Source organism: Anolis carolinensis, chromosome 6 (genome assembly GCF_035594765.1).
Source record: "Anolis carolinensis isolate JA03-04 chromosome 6, rAnoCar3.1.pri, whole genome shotgun sequence".
Classification (NCBI taxonomy): Eukaryota; Metazoa; Chordata; class Lepidosauria; order Squamata; family Dactyloidae; genus Anolis; species Anolis carolinensis.
This window is the reverse complement of record NC_085846.1, coordinates 33,598,032-33,619,265: the sequence shown is the minus strand read 5'-3', so window position 1 is coordinate 33,619,265 and position 21,234 is coordinate 33,598,032. Positions and strand designations below refer to the sequence as shown.

The following is a 21,234-nucleotide window of genomic DNA, read 5'->3' as shown; positions in this document are numbered from 1 at the left end:
AATTCCGTGACAGGAGCCAAGCAAAGTTGTTTGGGTCTTTCTTTTCCTTTCAAGCAAAGGAGTCCCTGCCAGAAAGGCAATCCCATTAAATGGTGAAAAGGGATTCACTGAATGTTTGTAGCCCTTGCAGATGATGAGTTGCTTCACCTAAGAGTGCCAAGAAGGATGGGGAAGCCCTTCCTACAAAGAACTGGCCAGTTAAGAAGTAGTGCTGCCTTGAAAAAGAGCACCAAGTAAAGCAGCCTCAGGCATTAAGAGATTTTGTTTCCCTGCCAAAAAAAAGCAGAATGGGAATCCCTTTGGATGCTGTTGGACTACAACATCCATCAACCCTTTTCAGCAGGCATCCTCAAACTATAGCCTTCCAGCTGTTTGGGCTTCCAACTCTCAGAAGCTCTAGCCAGCTTGTTCAATGGTCAGGAATTCTAAACATCTGGAGGGCTGCAGGTTGAGGGTGCCTGCTCTTCAGCATAATAAATAATGAAGGGTGATGGGATTTGCAGTCCAACAACATCTGGAGGCCCTCACATTCCTCTCCTGGAATGGCCTGAGTGCCTAAGCATCAAGTATGGCATTGGATTTCTCAAACTGTTGTATTTTTCAACACAGGCTTTAGGTCACCTCCATTTTCATAGCAATACAAGAAGGTAGGCTTATCATTACTTCCTTAGCAGATCTGTTATGGTGAGAATCACGTACAGATAAGTAGAGTAGCTTTAATGAACTAGAAAGGAAGCTAGTCCTAGACTGCACATTTCCTTTGGATCATCAGTGTGCCAGAGATGTTATAATATTACTGTATATACTCAAGTATATGTCTGGAAATTTTAGACAAAAAATGACCCCAAAAGGGGGTCAAACTATCTACTGGTCAATGTAAGTACTGTACCTTAACTCTTATCCAAAAAAAGAACCATCTCCTTCTGAGTAGAATGGTGAAAGATGAGAGTTTAGTGCATCCCAAGAGAACCTTAAAAAAGCTCCAACCCTTATCTTCTCTCTCTGCCATGGCACCTTTTTGAATGCCTGGTTAAGGAAATTGTGATGAAGCCAGGAGCAGATAATCCCCTAGGTGGTGGTGGCACTTTCCCCTCTGTGTTGAATGATCCTCTGTGTTGAATGTTCATACCAAAACTCATAGATTTGGCTCCTTGATTTATACATGACGCCAATCTATGCAAAATGCCACTTGATTTTAACATGCACCTTATTTGGCTAAATTACATCACCAAAAGTGAGGTGTGCATTAAATTTGGTGTCACATTAGAATCGCAGAGGCAAACCTGCCTGTGCCCCTCCATCAGGCTGAGGTTAGCAAACACGCCAACCTCGACCAGATGGAGGGGTGTGGTTTCCCAACAGACCTCATTCAAAAGTCCTTCAAGACCTGCCCTTCAGTTCTGTAATCACATTTATTGACTCTTTAGTGACTACAGCTTTAAACACTGGAACAATTAAGACTTGATCAATATAGAGAAACGTGAAAAACCAAGGAACCATCTTTCCAAACCTTCAGGTCTTTAAAACTTCTAAATTACAAAAATGAAGCAGAAAGCTACTGACATGCCTCATGTGAAAAAAAGAACTGCTACTTGTTCCCTTTCAGAATAAAAACTTTGTGGCACCATAGGTAGCGTGAGAAATGATCTTTGTGTTCCTAAAGACTACGGGGGATGTTTATTCAGCTTTCCAGATGCTGTTGGACTGCAACTCCCATTATCACTCACCACTGGCTATGCTGCCTGGAGTGGATGAAAGGTGTAGTCCTACAACACCTGAAAGGTCATAAGCTGACCATCCTTGTGCTAAAAGAATAAGGAAAAAAACAATGCATGGACAGATTCAAAGTAAACAATTATGTATTCCAGAATTGTGCCACACAAGCATAGAATGTGGAACTGCAGCAGAATCTAGAAGATACCAGCAATTCTTGTATTCCATCCCAATTTTAAAGTTTCTAGACCTTAAGATAAGTGTGAGTCAGAATGGCATTGAGTCAGAACTACAAAATGATAACAGGGTACTCCTCCTCTCTCTCATACACAATAAACATATTCCTCTTCTTGTCCTCTCAGCATTTGAGACTAGTAAAACTTCTCTGTTCATTGAGATTCTGTTGCTGCCCTTTCTTTACCTGGCTGGCTGGCACAGGGGACAGAAGAGCAAGATTATGATGCAGAGGATGGCAATGAGATAAGGAGAGTCATCACAATTCCTCGCTGGGCTGCTGTGGGAATGAAACTGCAGTTTTGTGCAGAGATGACAACACATGGGGACACAACTCCCCACACATCAGCCTGCCCATCCTGCTCTCCAGCACAATTATATGGTAACTTCTGGGAGAAATATACCATGGACACAGTTGAGGACCTGGCAAATTCCTAGAGAGACGATTTTCACCCAGATATGGACAATAAATAAAACCATGACTATGGATTCCATGGTTACAGAGATCTTACTGTATTTAGCTAACGAAAAATGTCTGAAAACAACATGAATAAAAGTATATTGATCCAAGCTTCAGAACAGTGATGAAAATAATTTCAGCTCCAACACAGTTCAACACAGATTATGAAGATTTTGTTCTCCAACAGACTATCTGCTCTCATAAGCCTGTTCAAACAGTAAGCTTGTAACACCATGCCTCTCAAGTGAGGCAGGGGCTGAGCAGAGGCAGGGCCTTTTCATATGTGGCACCTTATGCAATCCCTTCTCTAGGAATGGTCTGCCTGGTGTTAAATTTAATATCCTTTTGAGACCAAGCAAAGACTTTTGTATCCAGTATTTCACTCAATATTGCTTTAAATTGATTATTGTAACTGTTGCCAAACGCTATGTGTTATGTTTTGTTTCATACAATACAAATCTACGCAGAACTATGTCAGACCAAATTCAATGGGTCTTTACTCCCCAGGTCTTTTATCGCTTTGCTTCTGTTTTACTATTCTGCTTGAAATGGACTTTTGACATTTGTTTTTATGGCTATAGTGAATTGCCCTGAGAGTTTATTAAACTAAAGGGCAGATTTTAAAACCATTTCAAATAATTAAACAACTGTATATTTATGTCACTGAATGTATTTCCCTGTGATTTGACTGTCTTGGAGATTAATGAAAGCCATTTAATAGAGATCCAATTTACTTGAAAAAGAATACAGTGCAGGCTTTGACCTATAGGCCATATGGCTGGCTGAGGCCCCTTCTACACTGCCATATAAAATCCAGATTGTCTGCTTTGAACTGGATTATATGGCAGTGTAGACTCATAATCTAGTTCAAAACAGATAATGAGGATTATTTGCTTTGATAATGTTGGGAATCTATGAGCAGTTAAGACTCAAAAATAACCCTCTCTTGGGGTCATTCAACCAAAAATATAGCAGAGTGCTAGAAACACACTTCATAACCAGCAGAAACTTATGTGTGGTGAGCTGGTATAAGCTTCTGTTGCATAGGGGGGCACAGGATTGTAGAGCCAAAACATAAGTTCAAAAGTATTGATTGAAGTAAAAGAAATACATTCTGGATAGGAAAGTTATTGGAGCTAACTAACTTTCTAAATCTCATATTCTATGGAAGGCAAAGATATCAGAAAAATATGCATGCAGCTACATCTTGCCTGGAGAATGGCAAGATGCTTCATCACAGGAGGAGACAAAAGGCAGAAGAGGAAGAAAAATGGAGGCTGGTCATGTGGTCAAAGCCTAGGCCCAAACAAGATGGCAATAAAGAGGAACTTACCTCATACCTCAAAGAGATCACATTTCTACATCTTCGAATGGGAGAGGAGATAGTAGCAAACAGGAAGAGAGGAGTAGAGACAGAAAGCTCCTTCTAGGAAGATATGCATAGGAATCCCTCATTCTAATCCTGTTTTCTTAGTCTAACTACTCATTGGGGACTGGAGACTTGTGGAGTCCAGGATGACACCCAACAGATAATCTGGATTATATGGCAGTGTAGAAGGGGCCTGAGTCAAAAGAAAAGACAGCAAATCCATATCTCCATGTCCCATACACAAGCTAGCTGTGTTGACTACCTACTCTTATTCCAAAACCTGAGATGGAAATGCCATTTTCCACTACATCTGAGCCAACAGACCAATTCATGTGGTCTATTAAAGATTGTATTTCATCTAAAACTCTATCATTCAGCATATGGTAATAGCTAAGGTATTCTGGAATAATCAGTTGGGAAGTTTCCACTGCTGTCTTCCAGAAATTACTGCCCGAGACCACCAATTTACTCTGCTTAATGGTACAGCCTGGTCTGTAAAACTATGTTGAAGGTTTGTTGCAGTTGTGTGCCTTCAACTATACATGGTGATCCTAAGGTGACCTTATTATAGGGTTTTATTGGCAATACGCTGGATGTCCATCTGTTGGGAGTGCTTTGATTATATTTCTGCATGGCAGGGTGTTGGATTGGATGGTCCTTGTGGTCTCTTCCAACTCTGTGATTGTAAGATTTGTTCAGAGGAGGATTTTCTTTGCCTTCCACTAAGGCTGAGATAGTGTGACTTGCCTAAGGTCACTCAGCAGATTTCCATGGCCAAGTGGGGATTCGAACTCTAGCCTCCAGAGGCATAGTCCAGCTTACCTGTCCAAACACATCTCCCCTTATGAGCCAGCTAGAACACTATGATCTACTGGAGATGTCCTACTCTTGGTCCCACCACCTTCACAGGTACAATTGGTGGGGACGAGAGACAGGGCCTTCTCGGTGGTGACCCCCTGGCTGTGGAACTCCCTTTTTCCAGGAGATCAGATCAGCCCCCTCCCGCCTAGCTTTTAGGAAGCAACTTAAGATCTGGTTATTTAAGAAGGCATTTGGTGAATGACAGAAACAAGTGGAAGTAGTTAAAGACAACCTCGAGATCTTTGGAAGGCCTAAATATTTTATGTAGTGCATGTAGATTGCTGTTTTTAGTTTTCTACTTCTAATGGTTTTTATCTATTGTTATTGTTTGATATGTGATGTTTTATACATGGAAGCCATTGAATTTTTGCCATTGATTATGTTGGGAACTGCTTTGAGTCCCCACAGGGGTGAGAAAGGCAGTATATATAAGTGCAATAAATAACTAGTACAATGCTCAAGCCACTACATTAGTTACTTACGTTGGGAGTACTTTTTGTTAAATTAATGAAAATCCATGTGCTATATGCAAGAGTCGTGTAAGGAATTGTGGCATGCATGGGTTTATTTTTTTTCCTATCGGAGTCATGTCTACTACACACTAAATAACATCCATGTTCCCTGGACCATTCTTTCCTAGATGGTATTTCTCAAGACTGCTGTTTGCTCTTTTCTTGTCAGTTATATTTGGGGTGGGGTGGGGGGCTACCTTCAGATGATAGATTATCTGCAGATATTCATTAACCAGAACCCTTTCTCCATACACCTCTTTCCCATTTGCTACGCTGCTGTTAACACACCTCTCTTACACTTACAATTAGTAGGCATAAAGCCCTTTTAAACAGATTTCTTTGGAAGGGAAAGAAGATCAGCAATGTAAAAGGGAGAAAATACAGAAAAACAACCTAGAATGAGGTTGTATCATATAGCTGCATGAAAATGGTGATGATCCATCTTCCAAAGCAATAGTGGGAGAGGAGGAGGGGGAGAAAGTCTGGCAGATGTGCGTGGCCAAAATGTGAATCAGAGTTGTACCATGTGATTGTAGGAAATGTATCCTACTAAGCATTGCCCAAACTCTGCAAATATGGAGAAAATCACAAATATTCAATGCAGGGGAGGAGGGGTCGAGCCGTATTTTAAACCTTGTCAATTTTTGCTGTTTCATCAGTTTTTATTTATTTTTTGCATGTGCCTGACATCTAGATGTAGAACCAGAAAAAAGATGGACCGCTCTGAGATCTGAAGCTACCAACCAGAATGCAAAATAATTCCTTTAAAAATATTGGAATAAACCTTCCACAAGACATGAATATGTGGTTTAACCATTACCCATGACAGAGAGATGAACAAGTCAGTTTCAAGTACCTCTACACACACATTTATACCTACATACAAAATTATTCTGATCCATTTTGGTGCAGAGATTTTACAATTGAAACAAACCTTGGCCTTAAACACAGGCAAAAATATTCTCCAAAATATAAAATCAAATATTTTATTCCCTTTCCTGCTGATTACAGAATACAACCACTTACTTTTCTAGATATTAGCCTGTAGTGCTAATACTATATAAAAATATACATTTTAGAAAAAGGGGAGCCGCAAGAGGGCACCAAATCGGCTGCCTCTATACCACAACAGAGGCTCTTTCCCTTACAGACATATATCAACACACATACACACATAATATATACACACACCGAGTGCTTTCACTGAATGGGAAACAACTACACAGTGCCAACTGGCAATAATAAGCCTGATATTCCACTACAGCAGTTCCTTAAGAGGCAGAATCAAAGTGAAGCAGAGCAAGAGTTTGGAGAGAGGAAAAGGATTTCCAAAACCGACCTTTGTGGGATACCATTCTCTTTATATAGTGAAGTTCTTGCCTTGGAAAGCCGAAGGAGTGGTAAGCTTGCCATACACACACCCCTTTTAAACCTCACCATAGTAATTTTTCTAATCCTACATCAATATTTTTTTGGGAGGGTTCCCATTTTTAATTCTCCCTCAGCGATGTCAACTCCAAGACCCCCTTCTCTGCTTGGAAATCTATCTCCCTGAACTCAAAGCGGGGGTGAAAAGAGCTGTCTAGCTAAGACTTAGGCCCCTTCCACACAGCTAAATAAAATCCCATATTTTCTGCTTTGAGCTGGAATATATGGCAGTGTGGACTCAGATAACCCAGTTCGGAGCAGATATTGTGGTATTTTCCACCTTGATATTCTGGGTTATATGGCTATGTGGAAGGACCCTTAAATGGTGGGTTGGTGTGAGTCTTTCAGGCTGTATAGCCATGTTCCAGAAGCATTATCTCCTGACCTTTCATCCACATCTATGGCAGGCATCCTCAGAGGTTGTGAGGTCTGTTGGAAACTAGGCAAGGGAGGTTTATATATCTGTGTAAAGTCCAATTAATTACAACATCCATAAACCTCCCTTGCTTAGTTTCCAACAGACCTCACAACCTCTGAGGATGCCTGCCACAAATGTGGGCGAAACGTCAGGAGAGAAAGCTTCTGGAACATGGCCATACAGCCCGAAAGACTCACAGCAACCCAGTGATTCCGGCCATGAAAGCCTTCGACAATACACTTAGTGTCTCATCACATTGCAACATATCTGTTCATCACACTAGAGAAAAAAATCCACTTAGAATCCAGTTTCTGCCTCCTGCAGAATTCTGGGATTTGCAGTTTAGTGAGGCTATTAAAGGCTCCTCCCTAAACTACAAGTCCCAGAATTCTGAAGGAGGCAGAAATTGGATTTTACGTGGATTTTTTTCTCTAGTGTGATGAAGCCCTATATAGATTTACATTAAATCTGGTTTCTGCCTCCTGCAGAATTCTGGGATTTGTAGTTTGTAGTCTCCCTAAAGTGAATTTAAACTGGATTTAAACTGAATCCAAGCTCTAGTGTGATGAGATCTGCATCTCATCACATTACAGCATGGATCCACTTTAAATCTGGTTCCTGCCTCCTGCTGATCCTGGGGTTTGTGGTTTAGTGAAGCCCAGAACCTGCCCCTCCCTAAACTACAAGCCCCATAATTCTGCAGGAGGCAGAAACTGGATATCAGGTGGATCCATGCTCTAGTGTGATGAGGTCCTTTAAACGGTGTATCGCTCTGCACTGTAGAATGAATACAGGCGGACACCACTCTCAATGCTGTGCAATGGTGGGAGCTGCAGTTTTACAAGGTCTCTATGCCTTCTTTGTCGCCTAGTGCAGGTGCCTAACCAAACTACAACCGAATTGAGCCAAGTGGTATCCAACTGCATTCATTCCACACCTAGGACGCTTTTGCGCCTCTCCAAGAAGCCGAGCCTCCGGACACGTTTACCTGGGGAGGCAGCGAGTCTAGGGATCGGGAGGGGAGAAAAGAGGCGACTTTCCGCGCATCCAACTTTCTCTCCGCGCCGAGAGGCAAAGTTGGCGTCGAAGGCGCCGGGGTCTGTGTCTGGAAGGAGGGGAGAGGGTCGTGCCGACTCACCTTTCGCCGCCACTCGCCTCCCCCAGCCTCCGCCTCCTCCGCCGCCTCCGCGGGCGAGGAAATCCGCCGCCGTCCCCTTCCAAGCAACAGGCATTGCGGCTCCTTCCCTCTCTCGCTCTTTTACCCCTCGAATCCGCAGCCTCGCTGGATCCCAAGCGGGAGCTCTCGCCGACCTTTCGCCCGTGTCGCCATCACGCGTGAAGTTTGCCAGGTGATTCCCAACCACCTTCTGTATCTCGCTTGATCCTTTTTCTTTTTTTGCCGCCGGGGCGTCCGGAGCCGAGGGCTTGTGTCTTGCAGGAGCGAGCGAATGAGTGAGTGAGTCAGTGAGAGAGAGAGTGGCTCCGACTCGCTTGGAAGGCAAGCGCAGGCACACACAAAAGGGGGCAGTCCCCGACCCAGAGGTGGGCTAGACGTGCCAGTGGGTGGGTGGCTGCGATGCCCGGGTCTCTCTGTGTATACTATGCATATATAAATATACGAACGTCTGCCCCCCTGCGTTGGGAGCGAGAGTGGATTCCCTCCTCCTCCTCCTCCTCCTCTAAGCATGATCGATCGCTCTCGTTTGGGGATTGCGGGGAGGGGGATTCCGCCTGGCACGCGGGAATGACGCCCACAGGTCGCGTTAGACACCCTTCCCTCTTTCCACCGCCCTGGATCGGCCTCCAGCAACTCCCAGTCTCTGGGTACATTTCCCTTTGGAAATAAATGGCAATCTTAACCTTATTGAAAAGGGGGAGATGATATAAAATCCCTTTGGCGAAGGTGAATCTCTATGAATATGTGGAGACCACCTTTTGAAAACCACTTCTTGGAAAATCACTGCACCCAGTCTCTGGGCACATCTCCTTTTGGTGAATGTGGAATCTCCATGAATATGTGGAGACCACCTTTTGAAAACCACAAGTCAAGAAAAGCATAACCTTGTTAGAAGTCAACTCTTTGAACAAGTGATATTCATAAGCATTCATGTAATGCAGTGGTTCTCAACCTGTGGGATAATAATAATAATAATAATAATAACAACAACAACAACAACAACAACAACAACAACAACAACAACAAAACATTGCATGGAAAGTTCCTTGACAAAATTGAAGGAAAAGCTGACAAGGAGAAGACCTGGCTATGGCTCACGAATGGGACCCTGAAGAAGGAGACAGAAGGCCTGATCCTTGCAGCCCAGGAGCAAGCCATCAGGACAAATGCAATTAAGACCAAGATTGAAAAATCAGCTGATGACCCAAAATGCAGACTGTGCAAGGAAACCGACGAAACCATTGATTATATCCTCAGCTGCTGTAAGAAAATCACACAGACAGACTACAAACAGAGGCACAACTATGTGGCCCAAATGATTCATTGGAACATATGCCTCAAGTACCACCTCCCTGCAGTAAAGAACTGGTGGGATCACAAACCTGCAAAAGTATTAGAGAATGAGCACACAAAGATACTGTGGGACTTCTGAATCCAGACTGACAAAGTTCTGGAACACAACACAGTTGTGGAAAAGAAAAAGGTTTGGATCATTGATGTCGCCATACCAGGTGACAGTCGCATTGACAAAAAACAACAGGAAAAACTCAGCCGCTATCAGGACCTCAAGATTGAACTTCTAAGACTCTGGCAGAAACCAGTACAGGTGGTCCCGGTGGTGATGGGCACATTGGGTGCCGTGCCAAAAGATCTCAGCCGGCATTTGGAAACAATAGACATTGACAAAATTACGATCTGCCAACTGCAAAAGGCCACGCTACTGGGATCTGCGCGCATCATCCGAAAATACATCACACAGTGCTAAACACTTGGGAAGTGTTCAACTTGTGATTTTGTGATACGAAATCCAGCACATCTATCTTGTTTGCTGTGTCATGCAATGTAATAATAATAATAATAATAACTTAATTTTTTTATCCCGCCTCCATCTCCCTGCAGGGACTTAGGGCGGCTAGCACAGGGCCAAGCCCGAAAACAAATAAAAACAAGATCAAAAAATCAAATAAACACACTAAAATAAAATTATACAATACAATAGCAATACAAGAACAGTAAAAACCCATTTAAAACATGGAATAATGACATAAAAGGACCACCATTTAAAAGAAATTGAGTAAAATGGAAGGGTGGTCTAAAGTTTAGACTAAACAAAAGTGCAGTGATGTAATTTTATAGTGCCATTGGGGCATAGAAGTTGAAGTGTTCAAACATTCTCAACATTGGAGTGAGATAGGGCGTCAAGTTATTTCCAGGAGGGAGTAGAATAAAGTGCGACATATAGTGGAATCATTAGGTGGAGATTTTGATCAAGGGGACTAGATTACTCGAGGGCGCACTAGAAGAGCCAAGTTTTTAACTCCTTTTAAAAATAAGTTAGACTGAGTGCTTGCCTAATCTCCCTAGGGAGGGAGTTCCAAATCCGGGGGGTCACTACCGAGAAGGCCTGCTCCCTCGTCCTGACAAGCCGAGCTTGTGATGGAGGTGGAAGCGAGAGAAGGACCTCCCGAGATGATCAAAGAGATCGTGCAGGTTCGTAGGGGGAAACATGGTCAGGAAGGTAGGCGGGTCCTGAACCGTTCAGGGCTTTATACCTAAGAACCTGCACCTTGGATTGGGACCGGAAAATAATTGGGTTTGGCCTGCAACTCCCAGAAATCCTAGCCAGTTTACCAACTATTAGGATTTCTGGGAGTTGAAGGCCAATACCGAATGGAGGACATCTGGCTCGACAGCAATACATGGGGAAAGGATCTTGGAGTCCTTGTGGACAACAAGTTAAACATGAGCCAACAATGTGAGGTGGCAGCTAAAGAAGCCAATGGGCCTGCATAAATAGGGGTATAATGTCTAGATTCAGGGAAGTCATGCTACCCCTCTATTCCGCCATGGTCAGACCACACCTGGAATACTGTGTCCAGTTCTGGGTACCGCAGTTGAAAGGAGATGTTGACAAGCTTGAAAGTGCCCAGAGGACGGTGACTAAATGATCAAGGGTCTGGAGAACAAGCCCTATGAGGAGCTGGGCATGTTTAGCCTGCAGAAGAGAAGGCTGAGAGGAGACATGATAGCCATGTATAAATATGTGAGGAGACGTCATACGGAGGAGGGAGCAAGTTTGTATTAAATCACCATACAGGCACATTTCTTCTTAAAGTTAAGTTATAAATAGGATGTAGTTCTCTGTGTGTTGAGTACATAGGGTATCATTCTTAATCAATACTCCATAGTCTTTAGGTATAGTTGTGTTCCGTCCCCCAGGACGATGGTTTGCCTTACCTATTGGTCGTTTGTTTGTTTTCCCTCCTTTGCATTTTGTTTGAGCCTCTGGCTGCAAAAGCCTAGGAAAAGTGGCTTGGAATCTGCAATAGCTGGCTGCAGTTTTCTTTGCAGTGATTGGTCAAAGAGTGCAACATCTTAGGACCGCCCTTTTTACCAGGGTCTAGTCTCCATTTTGGAGCTTCATTCTGGCTATTGTCTTCCAACGTGCTGGAGCTGTGCAAGGCTAACTGGGACAAATCATCCTCAAAACCAGGCCAATCTAAGCCTATCCAAATTAGATAAGTATTGAATTATATTGATCTGGAATAGGAAATCTAGTTAGAGGAGCAAAGTTATTCCATCGCTTCTAGAACTAATCTTTGCTGTAAAGATAGGGAAGGAAAGAGTTTCTCCTTCTAATATAGGCAGCGTGATTAGGGTATAGTGGTTTTATAATCACTTTTGCCTTCTGGAACCAGGGATAATTCTGTGACTAAAACCTATAGAAATTTGTTTCATTTTCTGCAACTTTAAGATCTGTGCCAGGTTTACAACCTTGTATGAATAAACATTCTTTTTTGAAGTTATCCAGACTCAGTCGTTCAATATCTATAGGACAGCTTATAGGGATTTGCAGTTCGCCCGGATAAAGGACAGCACGTTTCAGTTTTATAGTTTTTTATTGTCCGGCGGACGGCACAGTTTTGAGGTCGATCAGCGGTTTTTCCGCTTCAGCTAGCTTGCACGGCTTTATAGTTTTTTATAGTTTAGGAAGTTTTAGTATAGGCTGCGGCTTTTCCGCCTGAGCTCAGTCTGCATACCTAAAGACTCTACCAGCGTCTGAGGCAGTGGAGCCCGCTCTCAGACCTGAAGGAGTCAAATAGTGGGGCTCTATTTCCTTGCTATTTGGCTCGCGTGTGCGCACGTGGCCCAGTGGCTTTCTGGGTTTGCACAGGCTGTGCAGTTCCCAGCAACGTCCAGGGCTCCCTCGGCGGTAGACCTCGAGCCGCGGAGCACCAGCGACAGTTCTTTGGCTGGCTCTGAGGCGTGAAGCCCACCAGAACCAGGCTAGAACCTGGACAGGCCTGGCAACGCTGCTGCGAGTTCGGCCGGAGCACTCGGCCGGCTTCGACCTGCCTCATGGTCCGGCGGTGGTGACCTGCCTCATCGTCCTGCGGTGGTGACCTGCCTCATGGTCCGGCGGTGGTGACCTGCCTCATCGTCCTGCGGTGGTGACCTGCCTCATCGTCCTGCGGTGGTGACCTGCCTCATCGTCCTGCGGTGGTGACCTGCCTCATTGACCTGCGGCGGTGACCTGCCTCATCGTCCTGCGGTGGTGACCTGCCTCATTGACCTGCGGCGGTGACCTGCCTCATCGTCCTGCGGTGGTGACCTGCCTCATCGTCCTGCGGTGGTGACCTGCCTCATCGTCCTGCGGTGGTGACCTGCCTCATCGTCCTGCGGTGGTGACCTGCCTCATTGACCTGCGGCGGTGACCTGCCTCATCGTCCTGCGGTGGTGACCTGCCTCATCGTCCTGCGGTGGTGACCTGCCTCATCGTCCTGCGGTGGTGACCTGCTTCATCGACCTGCGGTGGTGACCTCCCTTCACAGCGGGGAGGAGGCGTCTCTTCTCTCCTCCTTTCCAAAGCCAGCCTCGGTGCTCCTTCGGCGGCAGGCCTCGAGCCGCAGAGCACGAGGTGCTTGAAAATTTGGCGAAGTCGCCATTTTGGCAGTTTACGTCACTCGGGCAAGGGAGGTATCAAGTGGCAAGTTGCTGTCAGTTGACATTTTGCAGCTTGCCCACCAAAGTCTGGCGCCAAAGGTCACTATCTTTGTAAAGTATAGTTACTTAGTGATATATATTGCTATGGTTAAGTGCTGTGAATTGTATTATATATTGAATTTGCTTTTATTGTAAATTTACTTGCAGGTATATTGCATTTGCCTTTGTTGTAAATTTACTTGCTATTAAGAATACATAATGTCTATGCAATTTCAAGATGATACAAATGGTATATCTCCTTCTGAGGCTGAAATTAGGAATGAAAGGCCCCAAAGGATAAAGCACCCTTCAGCCAAGATGCTAGCCCATCTAATAGATGAAAAGGAGCTCCTCCATGTGAGGTTAGGTTCGGCATGGGAGCGCATTGTAACATTAATGGGCAGAATAGAGAGCTTGGGTATTACAAGGGTGCCATCCATATTACAGACAGACCTTGAAGAGACCTTCGGTCTTTGGAGGGGTTTGGTGTCTAAGATAGTCCAGGTCCTCGAGCGCATTAACGCCAAGGATTCAGAGTTAGAAATAGTGAGTGTTTTAGCTGACACTAATGAGAAAGAAAATAGGGTGAGGGCAATCCTAGCTTCCTTATGCAGCCATGAGACCAATCTTTTAAAATCACCTGCTGTGGCACTTAGTCTTAAGTCCAACCGCTCTAGTCAGGTATCTAAACTAAGGGAGCGTGCATCGTCTAAACACAGCCACTCTAGCAAGTCTTCTGCTGCTGGGAGTGCCATCTCTTCCCTAGCTGCCTTGCACATTAAGGAGGCTGCACGTCTGGAGCTGCAGAGTAAAGTGGCGGGGGCGGAGGCTGATGCTAAGGCAGCTGATCTCACCCTTCCCTTTAAAGAAGAAGAGCAACGACTGCAAATAGAACAGGCCCATAGACGAAGCGAAATGCAAATAGAACAGGCCCATAGACAAAGCGAAATGCAAATAGAACAGGCTCGTATAGAGATGCTTAGAATAAAGATGGATGCCGCAGCCAAAAGGGTAAGGGCTGAGACTTTGGCCAAGGCCCTAATTGAGCCACTCACAGAAGAAAATGTAAGCCAGTTACCAATACAGGATCCTTCTGCCAAAGTGTTTGCGCACCTTGGCAGCATGAACAGCCAGTTTTCGGATGAGGAACAGGGAGACTTCTCTCCTTACCCAGAGCAGGGTCCCAAAGTCACTTTTGAGTTTCCTGCAGAGCAGAGCGTCATAGCGGGGAGCTCACCCTTGCTCGAGCTACCTGTGCCTCCTGCTAAAACCCTAGGTCAGTCAATCAGGGCCTCAAGGCCGAGCGCTAGTTGGCCCCTACAGACAGCTGCACAGGGAACCATCGATTCGTCAGTGGTCGATGTCATCCCTCCAAGAGGCCAAAGGTTGACGCAAGGTACACGGTGGGAGTCCACTCCACAACAGCAAACTCCTCAATTGTTCCCTTCGACGCCAGAGTCCCAGCTTGTCTCCATCATCAGAAGCCCCAGAAGAGATCTTAAGGACAAGGGTGTCGAAAGGTTTTCGGACAAGCCTGAGGAATTTCTTCTCTGGAAGGCCACCTTCCAGAGAGCAATCAGAGACTTAAAGTTATTGCCTGAGGAAGAACTGACTCTTCTGGCTGCATGGTTGGGCCCAGCCTCATCCTCACAAGTTAAGAAGATCTACGCAGCCCACGTAGCCGATCCCGACAAAGCCCTGGAAAAGGCCTGGGCCAGGTTGCAGCAGAGGTATGGGGCCAGCACAGAGATTGAAGCATCTCTTATGGACAAGCTCCAAAGGTTCCCAGCTTTAAAACTCAAAGACTTCAGACTCTTGTGGGACCTCAGCGATCTCCTTGCGGAATTAGAGTCGGCCAAGGAGAATCCAGAACTGCCCGGTTTGAAGTGCCTCGATCAGCACCTGTCCCAGAGGCAGATCTTGACCAAGCTGCCCTTCACTTTGCAAGAACGCTGGGGACAGGAGGTCTTCAACTACAAGGAGGCCCACTCCCAGGCATACCCTCCATTTTCTCATTTGGTCCAGTTCATCACCAGGGCAGCCAGAGAAAGGAATGATCCACAGACGGGCCTCCCCACCTTATACCAAGGGACCCAGCCAGAGAAGGCACCTGAAGTGGACAAGAAACCACCTAGAGAGGCCAATAGACCTGTCAGCGTAAAGGCAGTCGAAACTCAACACAAGACTGACGAACCCAGGTCGGAGGTAAAGGAGTTGCTTTGCCCTATTCACCAAAAGCCTCACAGCTTGGCCAACTGCAGGGAGTTTAGTAGAAAGACATACAAAGAAAGGCAACAGCTAGTTCAAAAGCAGGGAATCTGCTTTAGATGCTGTGGAGCAACTCCACACTTTGCATCCAACTGCAAAGAAAACATCAAGTGTGAGAAATGCAACAGCCTCAAGCATTGCACCGCAATGCACAACTCCAATATCATCTCCCACCCCAAAGAGAACGCTTCACCAAAAGAAAAGTCAGCAGTCGAAGACACCGACAAGCCAGCCGCACCAGAGATGCAGGTGGAAGTTTCAGCAGTCGCCTGTACAGAGCTGTGTTCTGACTCGCACCAGTACAGAGTTTGTCATCCTATCTGCCTAGCGGATGTATATCCAGCCAAGAGCCCTTGGCTTAGAAAGAGACTCTATGTGGCCCTGGATTCACAGAGCGACGCCTCCCTGGCTACTCCAGAGTTCTTCCGCATGTTTGACCTTAAAACCAAGATGGTCGACTACACTATGACTACATGTGCAGGAAAAAAGAAGTTGCAGGGTCGCATAGCATCTGGCTTCGTTGTCTCCTCTTGCGACCAGAAGAGACAGTTCAAGTTGCCAGACCTGATTGAGTGTTCCTCTATTCCCCGGAACAAAAGGCAGATTGTCACCAGAGAAGTTGTGGAGGCTCATCCACATTTGCGACGGTTAAAGAATGCTATACCAGCCTTTCGGCCAGATGTGGACATTGCCCTTTTGCTTGGCTCGGACTGCCCGAGCTTGTTCTGTGTGAACGACCAAGTTAAAGGACCTCCAGGTGCACCTATCGCACAACAATTGCCATTAGGCTGGACAGTCATAGGCCCAGTGTGCATAAACAAGATGCACCCACCATCGTCGTTGGACTCCAATCAAGCACAGGTGCTTAAAGGTGGACGTCCTACACTTGTGCGCAGTTGCCTAAGTCATATCTCGGTCTACTGCCAAGCAATAACTCCAGAGTATTCCTCCATCTTCAAAGTCTCTGAGAGAGACGAAGCCACAGCGCTCTCGAAAGATGAGCAAAGGTTTTCGGACATTATGAATGCTCAAGTCTCACGAAGTGCAGAGGTGAAAGTTTGCAAGATGACCACAGAAATCAAGATGGGCCAAAGATCTTGCCTGGAACCACACCGTTTTGAACGTTTTTCGGAGTGGCACAGTCTTCTTAGAGCAGTAGCTAGGCTTATACATCGTTTGGCTTGCAAAGATAGTGAGCCTTTACAGGTCCAGGATATGATAAAGGCTAAGAGCGTCATATTCAGGTCAGTTCAGAGGCATGAGTTTAGTCTAGAAATAGCCAGGTTAGAACAAGGGCTTGACACCCCCAGCCGGAGTTTCTTGCGTGAGTTAAACCCATTTCTAGACAAGGAGGGCATTTTAAGAGTGGGAGGGAGGTTAGCTAAGGCTAAACTCAAAGTGTGTACAAAGAACCCCATCATTGTACCCCCCAATAGCCATATTGCTTTGTTGTTGGTTCGTCACTACCATGAGAAAATCCATCATCAGGGTAGAACTCTAACTGAGGCAGCCCTTAGAAATGAAGGTCTGTGGGTAGTTAATGCCAAAAGGTTGGTCAACAGTTGTATTTTCAAATGTGTCAAATGTCGGCGACTCAGACGAAACTGTCAAAGTCAGTTGATGGCAGAACTACCTCAGGATAGGACTTTGACAGACCCACCCTTTTCCCATGTGGGAATCGATGTGTTTGGTCCTTGGGAGGTTGTCACTAGGAAAACCAGGGGTGGTGTTGTAAATAACAAAAGATGGGCGGGTTTGTTTACTTGTTTGTCAAAACGAACTGTCTATATAGAGGTTGCAGAGGGAATGGACACTTCATCATTCATAAACGCATTGAAAAGGTTCATAGCCCTCAGAGGGCCAATTAAGTCAATTTGGTCGGACTGTGGCACCAATTTTGCATGTGCAGACCTTAGCCAACCACTTCTGGAAGAGGTGGAAGGCCGAATACTTAAGCCAGCTTCCAACCAGAAGACTCTGGCAAACCCCAAAGGACAATGCCAAGGTGGGAAACCTTGTGTTGCCAAAGGACAAAGACTTGCCCCGCTATGCCTGGCCTATGGGCATTATACTAAAGACCTTTCCTTGCCCTGACGGTAAGGTTAGAAAAGTTCAAGTAAAGACTCATAGTAAGGACAAAATGTCTGTCCTGGACAGACCAATTAGTGACCTCGTGTTGCTTATTGGAGATGTTTAAAGTTTTATACTGTTGTATTGTTGTGTATACAAAGGTGTTTGTATGTTTTTGATTGGTAAATTCCCACATCCTGGGAATTTAGCGGGGAGTGTTCCGTCCCCCAGGACGATGGTTTGCCTTACCTATTGGTCGTTTGTTTGTTTTCCCTCCTTTGCATTTTGTTTGAGCCTCTGGCTGCAAAAGCCTAGGAAAAGTGGCTTGGAATCTGCAATAGCTGGCTGCAGTTTTCTTTGCAGTGATTGGTCAAAGAGTGCAACATCTTAGGACCGCCCTTTTTACCAGGGTCTAGTCTCCATTTTGGAGCTTCATTCTGGCTATTGTCTTCCAACGTGCTGGAGCTGTGCAAGGCTAACTGGGACAAATCATCCTCAAAACCAGGCCAATCTAAGCCTATCCAAATTAGATAAGTATTGAATTATATTGATCTGGAATAGGAAATCTAGTTAGAGGAGCAAAGTTATTCCATCGCTTCTAGAACTAATCTTTGCTGTAAAGATAGGGAAGGAAAGAGTTTCTCCTTCTAATATAGGCAGCGTGATTAGGGTATAGTGGTTTTATAATCACTTTTGCCTTCTGGAACCAGGGATAATTCTGTGACTAAAACCTATAGAAATTTGTTTCATTTTCTGCAACTTTAAGATCTGTGCCAGGTTTACAACCTTGTATGAATAAACATTCTTTTTTGAAGTTATCCAGACTCAGTCGTTCAATATCTATAGGACAGCTTATAGGGATTTGCAGTTCGCCCGGATAAAGGACAGCACGTTTCAGTTTTATAGTTTTTTATTGTCCGGCGGACGGCACAAGTTGTACTCACTGAAGTCCATAAGTCCACTGAGGTGTGATGCAAACAGAATATAAAATGGAATCCTGAGTCTGAACATGCTCAGTACAATCACATGTCTATAACCCCTCCCACACCAAAGAGGTACAGTCAAACTGACAAATCAACATACACATAGAATACAGGTTAGCAAATATATACATTAACAAATAAATAGTGAAAGGCTTGGGAGGTTGCTATTTTCAACAGGGAGAGGGATTCCAGCTGGCACATGGGAATGACGCCCACAAGTTGCTTTACACATCCTTCCCTCTTTTGTGCTCTTTCCAGCACCTTGGATCGGCCTCCAGCACCCCCCAGGGCTGTTGGCAGTGAAGTCCCATCATCCCCAGACTGTGGATGGGGTTGTATTTCCCAAAACAGCTGGAAGTAGAGGCTTGAAGATCACATACTTGCAGAGACTTGCTGGACTGTTTAGAAAAATCCCTCTCTTCCTCCAAAACACATTCATACACACCCCATGAAAGCACAAGTCAGCAAGCTTTGGAGTTTCAGCAGTGCCCTCCTTCAAGCAGGAGGCAAATTGTGCATCTCTTCTCTCTCATATTCAGAGCAGCAAGGGAGAAAGAGATCGGATATTGCGGGCATCCAATCTCTAAGAAAATGAGCATGGCACAGGAGATATTTTGCAGAATCATTTGGGACAGAAGTCAGAAAAAACACCTCTTATTTTCTATTCGTTTCCTGGTTTGAAAGGAGAGCACAAGAGACCATATGAGCGTGATCCATAGCAGCTCTCGCCACACTTTATTATTTTAATGGGCAGGAGTTTAGTTCTTCATACAACTGCACTGTGTTTGTGGATAATTGAAAAATGAGTATACAAAATGTGGGTGTGAACTCAGCTGGAGCCTTTTAATACCCCGAGTGGGTGTGTGCCATGCTTCCGCCAGAGAGCAAAGTAAAAAAATATATAGGCCTGAGTCCAGCTTCCTGAGAATTCCTGTTCACTTTCTTTTATTTTGCTTTTTGGATTTTAAATCTGGCTCCTAGCTATTATGGGTACACAGCTATTTTTGTGAAGAGAATGCACAGTGTACTATCAGAAACAAGAGGGAGATGGAAATGGGTACTTGATAGTTGGGGATAAGGATCCACAAAGCTCCTTTTTGTGGCTAATAGTTCAGCTACTAAGATGAATTACACAACATAGGGGGTATTCAAAACTTCCCAATTTGCACAATTCATAGAATTTGACTTGTTTTGGTCCTAGAAGAGCAGTGAAAATCAAGCCTGTAGAAAAGGCCTTTCTGACTATTATAGTGAAATCATGCATTCATATCAAACCTTGCCAGGGATGGGGGAGGTCTTATTTGGAAGTCTTCAGGATTGGGGAAGCTGCCTTATAGAACTGACAGTCATCAGACACAGCCCTGCCATCATCAAAATTATTACCACTTTCAAGCTTTTGGCTCTTTCCAAGCCAATGAATAGCAGCTTATTCTCATGCTTACAGACAGCTGTTGACTATTTCTATGGGGAATATAATGATACAGATTTTGGACTCCTTTTATATGTGTACGTGTGACTCCTAGCACTACAACTCCAAGAATCCTGGGAAATGGCATCTTGCTGGAAATTGTAGCTTAATAAGGTCACCATGTTGGTTGGTGGATTCCTGAAGTCCTAATCCAAAATTCCAAGCACAAGTCTGGATTTTCTCTGACCAAACTAATGTACAAGGAAAAGATAAAGGAAGGGAGCGATGTATACTACTATGGGCTCTTCAGGGAACAGCAGGACATAAATGTAACTAATAAACATACAAACCTATAAGTCCCTACCCTTTCCAGGAACAACACTCAGACTGAAAGAAGCTTTTGAAGTATTTTCTCCAAATCAGCATTCCCACACATGGTACTCTCTCAACACTTCTGATAGGGTTCCTCTCCTGAACCCTGCTGAGATTTGCAGTCCAACAAGCACTGGAGGGAGGGACACATGATCCCTGTTCTAAATATTTTCCCTTCCTTTGAAAGCTACCTAAAGAAGATGGTCTGCCCAAGGTATCCTTTCTTTTTGCCATTTGGAGGAACTTAAACCCCAACGCTCAGATTGGGGTCTGAAAACAACCATTACCATACAGCTGCTCTCCAAATGTTCTGACTGAAACTTCTAGCATTCCTTATTCCTTATCATTGACTATGTTAGCTCCTGAAGTTGTAGCTGAAAAATATCTGAAGGGCTACATGACTCCCCAATGGTTGATTACATGCCGCTGTGACATAGTGATTAAAAAGTACTGGATTTTCACCAAAGAGAACTAGGATCATGGCTATCACGCTTTGGGTGACCTCAGGCCACTTTTTCATATTATCTTGCAGGAATATTTTGAGGATAAAATGAAAGTAGGGACCTGATTTTCACTGCCCTGGCTGAAATTCACAGTTGCAAACATGTAACTTAGAGTTATGCATTCATAATTGATTTGTATTCATAATTCCTCTATATTCAATTGTGTAGGGAATACAGAGGGATCTTGGAAGCCTGTCCCACAGTTCTACCTTAATGGAAAGCAGCAGGATTCTATTCTCCTGTTGATTATGATGCAGCAGACTGATGTTTCAACCCCCTTATACCAACAAACTCTAGCATGAAGAAGAATAGTAATGGAAACCCTGCTTCTGTTGTACTGGAGATTACTGATTACTGATTACTGGAAATGCCAGTCTGCTGCATCTCAATATCTGACTACATTTTAAGTAAATCATTCATATATATATATATATATATATATATATATATATATATATATATACACACACACACA

The 21,234-nt window shown here is 44.6% G+C and overlaps 3 protein-coding genes across 4 annotated transcripts in view; 2 read left to right on the top strand and 1 right to left on the bottom strand.

Moving 5' to 3' along the window:
* lrrc3c (leucine rich repeat containing 3C) overlaps positions 1-8,271 on the bottom strand; it is a 26,989-nt gene extending 18,718 nt beyond the window's left edge. For both annotated transcript variants that reach the window (XR_009999807.1, XM_008113338.2), the window contains exon 1: positions 8,134-8,271. The gene's annotated coding sequence lies outside the window, so the exon portion shown is untranslated. The remainder of the gene's footprint in view (positions 1-8,133) is intronic.
* LOC134292566 (serine/arginine repetitive matrix protein 1-like) lies at positions 7,649-21,234 on the top strand. The gene is made up of 2 exons (XM_062957885.1): positions 7,649-8,344; positions 18,735-21,234. The coding sequence occupies exons 1-2, from the start codon at positions 7,806-7,808 to the stop codon at positions 18,835-18,837; spliced, it is 642 nt and encodes a 213-aa protein (XP_062813955.1). The 5' UTR covers positions 7,649-7,805; the 3' UTR covers positions 18,838-21,234.
* LOC134292565 (uncharacterized) overlaps positions 12,622-21,234 on the top strand; it is a 79,899-nt gene continuing 71,286 nt past the window's right edge. Inside the window, exon 1 of the mRNA XM_062957884.1 lies at positions 12,622-18,426. Coding sequence (XP_062813954.1) covers positions 13,375-17,517 — 4,143 coding nt within the window. The 5' untranslated portion in view covers positions 12,622-13,374 and the 3' untranslated portion in view covers positions 17,518-18,426. The remainder of the gene's footprint in view (positions 18,427-21,234) is intronic.

Coding starts and splice junctions, on each gene's coding strand:
- LOC134292566 (XM_062957885.1), top strand. CDS start 7,806: ATGCTGTGCAATGGTGGGAGCTGCAGTTTTACAAGGTCTCTATGCCTT. Junction 8,345..18,734: donor TCACGCGTGAAGTTTGCCAG/GTGATTCCCAAC, acceptor TGCTCTTTCCAG/CACCTTGGATCGGCCTCCAG.